The sequence below is a fragment of the Pituophis catenifer genome, unplaced genomic scaffold, assembly GCF_029215685.1.
Source record: "Pituophis catenifer annectens isolate HBS135680 unplaced genomic scaffold, rPitCat1.0.hap2 SCAF_1, whole genome shotgun sequence".
In the NCBI taxonomy this organism is placed as follows: Eukaryota; Metazoa; Chordata; class Lepidosauria; order Squamata; family Colubridae; genus Pituophis; species Pituophis catenifer.
The window spans coordinates 179897447-179910472 of record NW_027256881.1 but is presented as its reverse complement, the minus strand read 5'-3'; the positions used below and the strand labels follow the sequence as shown (position 1 = coordinate 179910472).

Sequence of the window (13026 nt, the reverse complement as noted above, 5' to 3'; positions counted from 1 at the left end):
TGGAACCTTAGAAACCTAATAGACTATGGCCATTAGGCAGTGAATTAATTTCTCATAATGCCTCTTGGAGATTTATGTCAGGATTAATGTAGAAAATTGAAAAGGCAGCTTTATTTACTTAACTATGTTTGGAGTACTGAACTAGGAAAAAATAAAGGATTTGTAAGCATTAGCAATGAGTTCTGCTAGGGTGCTATGGCCTTGGCAGCTGCTCAAGGCCATCACATGCTAGATTAACAGTAGTTCTGGACCCAGATATGCACTCCCTATCGTCCATATTAGGAAGACATTGTGCACTTTATGCATTTGTGTATAGTCTACATTTAGTAATCTGTATGTTGTTTAAGCATAGGATACTTGAAAAATTGTAAGGAAAAAAATGTTAATATATTGTAAATGCATTATTTAACAAAGTAACATAAGATATAATGAATTTAATGAAATCTATCTGTAATGTGTATTATTTTTGCTGATGGAATCATATGTATGTCTCCAAGTAGATAAACCACGGCCACCATCATCAAGCCCTTCTAGTATTTCCCGCCGTACCCCTTCACTAGACATACTTGCTGCTCCGTATCTTGCTGGGCAATGGCCTCGTGATAATCATGGGCAAGTTACACCTTGTATGAGGGATAAAGCCACACAGGTAAGACAGCTTCCATATATTAATGCAAAAGAAAGAAAAGACTATTGTAATTGTTCCTTGAAGTTGTATAGATAAAACTTTATTAAATAAATGCTTCTTTGATTTAATCATGCAGATTATAAAATATACATTCTGCTGTAATTAAGAAAGAAAAGGAAGATAGATGAAAAGGAAATGCAGTTATGAATATGCAAAATCTAAATGCCAGTATTAATATTATATATTATTTTAAAGATGAAAACTATAAAACTGTTCTAATTAAAATAGAGTGATAAGCAAAATAGGCAATATATGTGTATTGATATAATAGATGATTTTCACAACTTTCGTAAATTAAATTAATCTGTGTTTATGAAGAGGAACATGAATTTAGTAATGAATAATTGGTTTTATATATATTAAAATTATATAGTATGTTTATTTCTTGACTTCATTTACTGTCCCTGGGCCGAAATGACATACTAAATTGTGGGAGAAATTTGCTGATTGCCTTTGTATATACTGGAACTTTTGTATATATTTGAGAAATTTTTGAGAGTGAAGGGTATCTATTGATAATAGCAATACAAAAGAGAACATGGAGACCCAGAGAATATAGATCAATCAGTGTGACACCGATGCTGGAGAAGATTCTAGAGTAGATCATGAAGATCAGTTTGTATATATCTTGGGGGGAAAATGCATGATTGTTAGAAGTAAGATGCATTTGTCAAAAACAGGTTCTTATTAGATTAATCTTATTTTGTTTATGTTTTTTTTAATTGATTACTTACTTAGTAAGGCTATAGTGAAATACATCTTCAACAAAACATTTGACAAAATACTCCATAATACTCTGATGACCAAATTAAGTATGGATGATGCAATTATCAGATGAATATTTATCCTACAAATATGCATATGTACTATAAAAATAGATATTTTTTTTCAGATTTTTATGCCTTTTTGTTTGTATGTATGCATGTTTTCAAGTCAGCATTGACTCCTGGTGATTGCACAGACTAGTCCCTGCAGTTTGCTTGACCACATTTTTGAAAGTGACTTGCCTTTGCCTTCTTCCTAGGGTTGAGATTGAGTGACTGGTCCAAGGTCACTTAGCTGGATTCATGCCTGAGACAGGACTAGATCTCACAGTGTCCTATTTTTTTTAAGCTTGATGCCTTAATTACTATGCCAGACTGGCTTTCTATGAATATTGAGGGAAATTACAAAATAAAACCTGGTCAATAACTTTAGAAAATTTATTTTAATATGCTAATATTAAAATAGTCTAATTAATAATCAATAGCCTAAATCTACTACCTTTTGTCTTTTTTTTTTTAAGACTGAGAGTGCTTGGGCTGAAGAATATTTGGAGAAGAAAAAGGGATCTCATAAGCGCTCAGCATCTTGGGGCAGCACAGACCAACTCAAAGAGGTGAAGAAACATGCTGTTTTTGTACCATCTTGATAATAGTTTAATATAATAATTATACATGCCCACCAATTAACAGTTTAGAACAACGAAAAATATACCCTTTCTGCATTATAAAATTTGAACTTCCGTTGAAAAGAAATTGCTTCATTAGGGTGAATCCTATTTATAAAACTGATAACTTTTTCCCGCAGCCTTCCAGCTCAAAAGGAATGCTGAACAAACAGGCAATCAGGAAAAATCATTCCCCCAAATCATCAATAGTATCAGAGCTTCACGCAGAGTAGGCTTCTGCTACTGGAATATGTTTTGGATCCAAGTCAGTAAGAAATTCCACAAAACTGAAAGTCCTATTCTACATAGGTTTGCATATCCCAGAAGGACCACGTTCACAGTTTGAGGATGCTTTTGAATGTGATCCTTCCTCTGGTTTCTCAGACTGAGGCAGGTGTGCTTGTATTGGTGTTCTCTAGGTTTCATTAATACCCTCTTTGGGGAGTTGTCTTTATGTCTGATCCAGAAATGCCAGAGGCGTAGTGGTTGTTCAGCATTTGAGGAATTGCTTGCTTTGTTGACTTTTTAAAATACTTTTTAAAAACAATATTAAAAAGAGTTGTTTATTTAATTTTTAAATTCTTTTCTGCTTTGTTGGTAACAAGTGAGAAATCTTGTTATATATAAGCATCTGATATAATAATGTTACCAGGAGCCCTTATGGTGAAGTTTGATTCAAAAATTCAACATCTTTGTTGTAGAGTTAAAAAGAAATACAAAACATTTGTCCTTTCAGATTGCCAAGTTACGCCAGCAACTGCAAAGAAGCAAACACAGCAGCAGACACCATCGTGATAAAGAAAGACAGTCTCCATTCCATGGTAATCATGCAGCTATTAACCAGTGCCAGGTAAGATGAGCACTAAATGTAAGATTTGTAAAAGTTGTTGCCAAGGAAAAGTTCAATATATTTCAGGCACTGACTTGCCAAAAAGAATGTCTGAAAGCTGTTAGCACTACAGGAGGAAGAGACCATACTAATATTGTTTCCACTTCAGTTGATTTGAACAACTTGAAAATAGTTACACAGCCCTTCTAAAATATTTTACTTTAGATACTTGAGAGTGGTTGAAGTCTAGTTCTGTGTACACTTAGAGAATTTACTAGGAAATGAAGGGTTGGTTGCTCTTGCTGCCATTTAACCAAGATATCTGATGAATTATTTTTGTAATTTGGGAATAAAAAGTGCTATTTTACAATGGTGCCATTTGTACCTACAAGATGTATCACAGTGAGTAGCATTGGAGGAACTATTGTAAGGTACCATCTTGTCTGTAATGCAAGTTAAATTTAATATCTTTTCTAAGATCTTCCAACCTCTTTACCAAGTCTGACTATATTTTTGGATTGTTTTTCTTTTATTATTGATAGTTTATTCTAAAAGGCAGAAGCTGTTTATCATTTTGGTATATTTGTTGTTGGTTCTGTGGATGCTATCATTAGTTTGGTTTTCTTTATGTTTAAGTCCCATTTTTTACTGGTCATTGATGACTTTTATCACCAGAGTTTGCAAATACTTTGCATTTCAGCTATAAGAGTAGTGTCATAAGCATAGTGTTTATTAATGGTTTTTTCTTCACTTTTAAAACCACACTCATCTTCTTTTGATCCAGTTTCCATTAATGTATATCCAGCATATAGTTTGATTAAAAAAGAAGAGACTATACAACTTTGACTCCCTTTTTGGCCAACCCAGCCTGTTTCCCCATGTTCTGTCTATGATATACTGTAGTTTTCTGTTTTGTATACAGGCAGTCTTGGAAACAATGCTTTAGATTTTGGCAGTGGTTTGCTCTCCAAGCTTGTTTCAATTTAGCTTCTGAAAGTTTCGTTACCAGGCTAGGTAAGATCATCAGCAGAATTTTCTTGTCCTGTTCTCCTTAGCTTATAAATGTCTTGTGTGCCAGTTTGGTCAGTTGATTGTGTGATTGGTTGTTCGTTTGGAGATATATTTAAATTCTGAGCAACTGATTGGTTTTCCTGTGATTAGTCATTCATATGGTCTGATAGTCTTCAATTTACAATCATAGTTGGGATCAAAACTGTCATTAAGTAGTGTTGTTGTTAAGGAAGTCATGTCTAATTTTATGACCTTTTTTTGCTATGGTCATTAAGTCACTACAATTGTTAAAAAATATCACATGGTCATTAAGCAAATCCAGCTTCCCCCATAGATTTTGCTGATCTTTGGTCCTCTGAAATGATTGCAAATAATGCTTATGTTACTCCAGGACGCTGCAACCATTATAACTCCAGTAGTCAAGTGCCTGAATTTTGATCACATGATCTCAGGGACGCTGTGATTACTGTAAGTGCAAGGACTGGTTGCAAGTCACTTTTTCAGCTCCCTCATATCTTTGAATGAATGTTAAACGAATAATTGTAAGTAGAGGACGACCTACATAGGTTTTTCACATAGAGGCAATGAGATATTCTGGGATACTGTTTTTTCTAAGGGCCTTCCATAGCGTAACAAGATCAACACATTCAAAGAGCTCTCTATAATCAATGAAGCACAATTATCTCAATTATCTAGTATGTTTCAGCAATAATGTCTCTTGTTCCTTCTAAGGAATAAGGCCAAGGCCTTTTCAAAAGCCTGTTTGAAAAACTGGCATCTCCTTTTCCATGTGGGACTCAAATCTGTATTGGATGATTATTGTGCTAGTGTGTGAAATTAAGGATATTGTACAATAGTTTACACGCTGTTAAGTCTCCTTTTTAGTACTGGAATATAGATTGACTTACAGTTGGCCATCATAATGTTCTCCAGATTTGCTGGCATAGCTTAGTTAGAATTTTCATTGATTCTTCTTCAGTTGCTTGTCATATTTCTGTGAGTATTCCATCAGTTCCTCTAGCCATCTGACTTGGTAAGGACTAGAGTGCTGATGTAGCTTCATGTGCTAATACTAGACATTCTTGTAAGTATGGAATATCTTCTAAAATACCTGGGATGTTGACATATATATTGTACATATTATTGTATATTCCCTCCATCTTTTTAAAAATTTTCTTTGAATCAATTACTATCTGTCCCAATTGTCATTGGAACTTCCTGAATTTAGAGATCTTTTGGAAGTTGTTTTTCCATATCTGTTTCCATCTTCAAAGTCCCTACGGTCACAATTGTAATACTGCTTCTAGTCTCTTCTAACAGTTCCCTGAAGCTTTGTTAATTTTTTTCCTGAGATTTTTGTTTTTCTTGGCTTTGACTTCTCATTGTGGCAACCAATCTCAAGAGAGCACCAGGGACCTCACTGCACTTTATAGTTTGGAAAAAAATTAATAGTTGAATACTGTCCTTGCTATCATTTCTTGACAGGTGGTATTAACAAAGTAAAAGAAGTAGAACAATTCTGTTTTAAGTCTTGACAACTGGTTGCTTAGTGATGAATGCTTCTTTTGAGCCTCCAGCAGATACTTACACCTTTGACAGAAATATATAAATTTGGATTGAAATTCCAAAGCAAAACTCTGTACTCAAGGCTAAATTGCACATTAATTCTTCATAATGCACTTCATTATGATATTGTGTATCTTGCATCTCCATAACAAAAGAATGCAAACTGTAGATGCTGTGAAAATGCTGATGGAGATGCAGAGCATTTTCATCAAGCATTTTCATTTCATGAAACTGAAACTAAATTGAAATTAAACTAAACTGAAATTATGAACTAAATTTACTGTTATGTTTGTGATGTATCTGTTTCAAAACTTTTTGAAGTATTAACCTGAGAGGTATTTTCACTTCCTCTTCAGATTTCTAGTTTTGATTCTTTTTTTAAAAAAACTAAAAACATCCAGAAAAATAACTGAGCATCTATTTTAAAAATTAACATTTTCATTGTTTGGGTTCTTCCCGTTAGGCATCCGTATCAGAATGGTAGCTTGAATACAATAGATCAATTGAATGAAGTATGGATACTTTTATGTATCTACACTTCTACGCAGGATTCAAGGAACAAAGATTATAAATACAAAAATGTGCAATAATAAAATAGTACGTATCATCTAAAACTCTCGAAATAAACCAGATGCATTTTGTCTTTATAATAAAATCGTATAGATAATTTGATTTTCTGTTCTAAATTATATGATTTTCTTTTACTTCTGTTGGGTTTTCAGGCTCCAGTCCCAAAGAGCATGCTGGTTCCTGTGATACCTATAGCTAAATCAAGTGGATCCCGTTTCCGTAATAGCATAGAAGGGCTAAATCAGGAGATTGAAATAATCATAAAAGAGACTGGAGAGAAAGAGGAACAACTTATTGTGAGTATATTTGTACTCAAATAGGCCTTCAGATAAGGAGAGTTGAGTCCATCATGCCTGTACATAAGCACACCTCTGTATACATGAACATCTGGAATATGAAAGATAAGCTATCATCTTGAAACTGTTATATCGAGATCTGTCTGGGGAAATTATAATATTTAGCATTATGACATTCAGCATCTATAAACAAAGTCAGGAGTGAGCATCATGCCTGCATACCAGTTTCTTATCACTATCCCGCTTCATGTTGGCTTTACCCTTTAATTTAGATTTCTCTGAAATCAGAGTTCTTGTCCAAACTTGGGAACTGTATTAATGTCAGTAATAACATAATCTTAAACCAGAATTAGGTCTTTATTTCTAGTTAACACATTTATATTGAGCCTTGTTTTCTTTGTTCATGAATTGGTGCTCCAAAGCTCTGAAAGGCTTCTTTATGAGACCCCCCCCCCAATCCTTCTTACATTTAGTTTAGTTTCCTTTTTTCCTTGGGAACTTGAAGAATAACTGATTTTCAGTTGAAGAGAATTATTGGCAAAGCAATAAAATGGTCTTCGTTTTTCATTTTATTAAAGTCACAAGACAAGATTAATAGTGTGTGGTGTGTAAAATGTATGTAATATGTTTTTGTTCAACAGCCACAAGATATTCCAGATGGGCATCGAGCGCCACCTCCTTTAGTGCAGCGTAGCAGCAGTACTCGCAGCATTGACACACAGACTCCGGGTGGAGCAGAGAAAGGCAGTAACAACAGTAGCCGATCTCAGTCGATTTCCCCAAGTTCCTTCCTTGCTATCTCCAATGAGGGCAGTGAGGAGAGCCCTTGCTCTGCGGATGACCTGCTTATGGACCCCAGAGATAAAGGTATCTCTTGAAAAGTATTCCAATGCTTTCCTTAGAGGGGAACCTCGAGGACTAACCCTTCAGTTAAGGAACCTTGTTTGTTCCCTAGGTATTTTGAATTACAGACCAAAATTCAGAGTCTTTTGTCAGTTCAGGCAAGGTGTATTTATCACCTGCCAAAGGGAAGCTCAACTTTGAGTCATATCATAAACCACTTTTTAAAATGTTTGCAGTTTCCCTGTGCTATGTGAGTGTTTTAAGCAGTGGGCTAATAAAGCTACTTTTTTTTATTTTGAGGGTGGGGCAGGGGAGAGAGATGGGGGAATAGTTTCTTCTCCATTATTATAAGTGGGAAAAATTGTATTATTTTAGTTGGGTTTTTTTGGGTAATCATTCTTCTGTTGGCCACGAGTTTATTTCTATATTTTCTTTCTTTGTATTTAATGGAGGTATGTAAACATTTAAAAATAATTCATATAGGGCCACACCAGAACCTGGAAGAGAGCAGCTGGCCGGTGCACATGCGTGTGGTGCACGCGCACCGGACAGCTGCTCTCTTCTAGATTCCACCGCACGCACATGCATGTGCTCTAGTTTCAGCACTCGGGCCGAAAAGGTTAACCATCGTTGATATAGGGTGTTGGTTGTTTTGATTTGTTTTTTACTTAACATGCATATACATAGTAGACTCAAGGAACTGAGGAAGGGAGATGGAGGGATCATAGAAAATTGTAATTTAATCACATTTTTAAAGCAAATGAGTCAGTATCTGCCTTTTGGATGGCTATGCCTTTGTTTAGCTGTAGGATTTAATGCTGCCAGAGATAATAGTTCAGCTGTTACATGTTGATGAGCAAAATGCCTACATAGGTCAACCAGTAGGTCTGTGCTTTTCAGCAGTCCGAACTTGACTAATGATCAAGAATTATTTAAGTGATCATCCAAAACATCTGGAGAGTACCAGGTTGCTTATCTTTATAGCAAAAACCATGCAGACAGTAAGAAACTGTTTTATGCCAGGTGATCAGGCTTTCGTTTGCCTTTAAACATTGTTAATAAGGGAGTATGAGAAATGCAAAAAATATTCACATGCATGTTATGATATATGTATATATATATATATGTACATATATATGTAACTCGCCCCTTTGCTCATTACAGAGAATGGAAACAATTCCCCTCTGCCCAAATATGCTACATCACCAAAACCCAACAATAGCTATATGTTCAAACGTGAACCTCCTGAAGGCTGTGAGAAAGTCAAAGTGTTTGAGGAAAGCTTGTAAGTTGTTATGTTACTTCATAATTTTTTGAATCATAATATCTCACTAGATGCCTGGTTTCTAAACTTTGATGGTATAGCTTTATGCTTAATGTTTCTTACTTTTTGGGATAAAGGCAAACATATCTATACATTTAGCTTTGTATATGTTTTTTGGGGGGGGAGGTTATAATTATTTAAATCAGTTCTTAGACCACTTTTGAGAAAGCAGGGATCATTCCCCCTTGCTATTCATATGCATTTTGCAGAAATGTATTGACAAAAATGTATTTTGAACATTTTCCCTTTTTTGATATCTGCTGAAAACTTAAACCTGAGTTTCCCACCGTTGGCAACTTCCAGGTGTGTGTACATAAACCCCCAGAATTCTCATCAGTGGCCATGTTAGGTATGGATTTTTGGGATTTTTAAATCCACACACCTGGAAGTTGCCAAGAAACCATACCCTTTTGGATTTAAAGTGCCAATTCAGAGCCTTCTGTGTGCGCTTTCTATGCGAGGCTGCGGCCCAGTAGAAAGGTGACAACTAAGAACAAGATATCCAGTACTGGCCCTGTTAGAATCAAGGGGTAGCCAATTTTGGTTTCTTTAGGGTTAGAGAGGAAAAAGATAAAAATAGTCCTCAACTTAATGACAATTCATTCAGTAACCATTCAAAGTTACAGCAGTGTTGAATAAAGGAACGTACAACAGATCCTTGAAGTACAGCCGTTGTAGCGTTCTATGGTCGTGTGATCAAAATTTGATCAGCCTTCCCATGTTTATGATTGCAGTGGTGCTTCAACTCAATCCTCTCCTATCTCCCTCCCATCTATGCCTTTTTGACTCCTACATTCTTCAGCCTCAGTCAGCCTAACTGACCCTCGCTATCTTGCTCCTGCTGCTGACCAATCATACGTGGCCTGGCCCTTCACAAGGCAGCTGCTGGGCTGCACAAGGCTTTCTTCCCAAGGTTGTGCACGGCAGTTTCCTCATGAGACCTGACATAGCCAGCACCTGCCTTGTAAAGAAGCAGAGCGGGCACGTGTTGTCAGCAGCAGGAACAAGAAGATTGCAAAAGTCAGCTGGGGTGGTGGTGGGCAGGGGCTTCGAAAGTCAGGGTGGCAAAAGTAACTGGGCTTGGGCAGCAGCGCTGTTGTGACTTCTCAGAATGTTGCAGCTTTGTGCCACACTATTGGGGCTTCCTGAAATGCTGTTACTTTGCACTACACAATTGCACCACTTAGCAGCAAAAATTCTGGTACCAATTGTGGTAGTAAATGGAGGACTACCTATAGTACAATAGGTGTGCCAACATGTTTTGACTGCTTTACAAATAATCAGACTTAGAGATAAAATTGCTACTATATGCGGAAGCATTTCCCCCCCTATTTGTGGACAACTCTCATTTATTTGGGACAAGAAGAGAAAAGTATTTCATGTTATGTTATACAACATACCATAAACTTTTGGTAATTCCTTGCAGCCTTTAACTTTGTTAATCTTTAACTTCCAAATGTTAATGTCCTGCCTGTGGTGTTGTTTTTCTGTTTATAGGCCAAAACCTTTGCATGAAATTCCAGCCTTTTATTGTCCTGACAAGAATAAAGTTAACTTTATTCCTAAAAGTGGCTCTGCCTTCTGCCTTGTCAGCATTCTCAAGCCCCTTCTTCCCACGCAAGATCTTACTCTCAAAGGTGCTACTCATAATCTGACCGTCACAACTGGTATGACACCCACGCTGCTGCAACCTCTTTCCATGGCCTCTCTTTCAGCAAACACAGATCAAGAGCGCCTCTCTCGTGGAACGAGCAAAGTAATATCACAGATGTCTGTGCTCCAGCAGTCAGGACATAGTGAAGAAACTGAAGGATAAGCTCCGCGTGGCTAATGGGGGGGAGGGGCTTTTATGGAAACAACTGTGATTAAACTTTCTAGATGACATCTCTTTGTATCACAACAGCTGATGGTTCCATAAACAGGTCATAGGTAGTATCTTACACACCATGCCATGAATGTCAGCCTCCTGTGAGATCTAGGAAAAAAGGAGCAGCAGAGAGCCAAATGCATTTGTCTTGGGATGGTTCAGGTGCAGACTCTGAGCATGCTGCTTTGGTACCATAAAGAAGGGAGATCTCCTCACAACTGGAGGGACCAATGTTTTTTCTGATACTTCGTGTTTCAGTGTAAACTTCGAGTTTGAACAATGAAAAAGACATCCCAACTTTTCTTAGCAGAATATCTGTTTTCAGGAGAAAAAAAAAGGAAATCATTAATTCATATGAAGATAGTATTTACAAATGTGCATTTTTTTTAATTTCACCATCATCAGGATAATTGCACTTTTCTTGCTACATCTTTTTCACTGGGACCAATGGATTGAAACTTTTTCAGTATTCTGTCATAAGACCAGCTGATTTTGCTCCTTTTCCCAGATTAGTGTAACATCATTCAGACAAAGAAGAAAAGCAATATTGTCACATGCTGAAAGGGGTAGGGAAGGGGGAAAAGCACATGTGTGGAATTTCTTGTCTGAAAATAGCATTTTAGTGCACTTCAGCTAATCATGTCATGATTTATTCCTAATGTTGTATTTCAGGACATGTTTCCATCCTTTTTCCCCAGAACGCCAACTAACTGTCACAACGGTGCCTCTTGGGACAACTTAGTTTTTTATGTTACTGTCAAAATCTTGAATTGCCTTTGGCATATATACCTGATTCTATCATGTCTTGCCACTATACTATATAAACCCTGTAGTCATATGATCTTAAAAGGGCCATGCATGCATGGTGGTTTTTGCTTGTCAAAGTACTGTTTTGTGGGTCTGTTGAGGGTAATAGTTTGTCAGGCATGATATTGTTGAAGCAATTTATTTCAATGGACATGTCTCCTTTTGGAGTAGCAATATTAGGGTGTTAAGCTAAGAATATTTTTATGCTTTCATTGATGTGGCCCATTTCATTTTTAGTACTTTTTTAAAATGAACTATACTTATGGAAGAATTGAAGGTAAGAAATTTCTGTTGTTATGCTTGCTTGTGAAAGGGTCTGAGCTAATATGGATAGGAAAGTATATTTACCAAGCTGATTAAATGGCAGAAGATATAGCTGTTGGGGGATAGTTAGAGAGAAGTTACATTTAGAAAGCAATATATTCTGGTATCTTTTAAGAAAATAAAAATATCATAGCAGTGTAATCTACTCCAGACTGGCAGATAAACAGACATAGCAACATCAGCATGTTTTTGATGCAATGTTAGTTGGAAATGAACCACATCCACCTCAAGTGGATCTTCGATTTGTTTTGCTACATAATTACTCCTACATTGTTTGGCCTCTTGATTTTTGTTAAAATTAATCAACTGAGTAAAAACTTGCATTTTGATTTACCCAGATAGGTGGTTGGTTTGTCCATTTAACAACATAGGTTCTGATACAGAAACGTTAATGTTATAATATAGCTGTTAATTTTTAAGGTACCAAAATACTTCTTTGCATTTGCTGCCACAGAAGCCTGTTCTGATATTTCCTGGATGCATGAACATGGAGGGGAGAGCGGAGACTGTACTTAACAGAGTTCCCTCCTCTGCCAACTTTTACAGCCTGCATACCAGTAGAAGCTCTAAAAGATAGCTGGACTTGCATGCAAGATCACGTATGTTGTTATTGTGATTCTGCATTCTGCTCTAGTCCATTCCTAAAGCAAGTGAGGAGCATTATGTGCTTTTATGGTGCATGAATGTACCAGAATAAAACTGCTCTTCAACTTTTTTCCTGAACATAATGGAGGTTTGTGAGAGTGGAGATGATGTTATATGCCTAGGTCTGTTTTCTCTCCACCGGTCCAAGCAAATGCATGAAGGGGCTGGACAAACAACACTATCCTTCTGGAAGTCTTTTTATTTGATTGCTGTTGTATTTTGATCCTATATTGTATTGCTTTATCTTTATTTCTGTTTTATTCTGTATTCAGATATTTTAGCAGAGCAAAATAGTCTTACACCTATTCCATAGTCTTAAATTTGTGGGTCATCTAGATTTACTGTATGAAACATAAGGGGAGAGCTAAGTATTTCTTACTTGACTTAATGGTATTTTAATTTTAGTTTAAAGCAGATGTAGGTTGTGTGAGAGAACAGTATCTTGCAAAAAAAAAAAAAGGCATTGCTCAAACAATGTGAAGCCCCTTTTACTGCTAGACACATATGTGCATTCTCAAAATGTTTAATGCTCCAGCTTTATGAAACGAGAGTTGGATTATATTTGTGCAAAAGGATATCTGCACTTTATCTAAATCCACTCCTGTTGTTTCATGTTAAGGAACAGCTTAGATTTGACAAACTGTGTCAAATCCTTCAGGGGATTTGTGGAAATATTAAAGGGCCAAATTACAATTAGGAATAATGAAAAAGAGTGGATCTATGAACCAGAACACTTTGTTTCCATAAACCATTGTAAGATGTGTTCAACTTGAATATATTGAAATCTTTTAGACATGATTTTTACTGTCCTCATTGATGCCAGAACA

The 13026-nt window shown here is 36.3% G+C and overlaps 1 protein-coding gene across 1 annotated transcript in view; it reads left to right on the top strand.

Moving 5' to 3' along the window:
• Positions 1–10687, top strand: part of FAM117B (family with sequence similarity 117 member B) — a 32008-nt gene extending 21321 nt beyond the window's left edge. Inside the window, exons 2-8 of the mRNA XM_070956809.1 lie at positions 501–649; positions 1974–2066; positions 2854–2967; positions 6246–6389; positions 7031–7256; positions 8397–8517; positions 10054–10687. Coding sequence (XP_070812910.1) covers positions 501–649; positions 1974–2066; positions 2854–2967; positions 6246–6389; positions 7031–7256; positions 8397–8517; positions 10054–10372 — 1166 coding nt within the window. The 3' untranslated portion in view covers positions 10373–10687. The remainder of the gene's footprint in view (positions 1–500; positions 650–1973; positions 2067–2853; positions 2968–6245; positions 6390–7030; positions 7257–8396; positions 8518–10053) is intronic.
• Positions 10688–13026: the final 2339 nt, after the last annotated feature.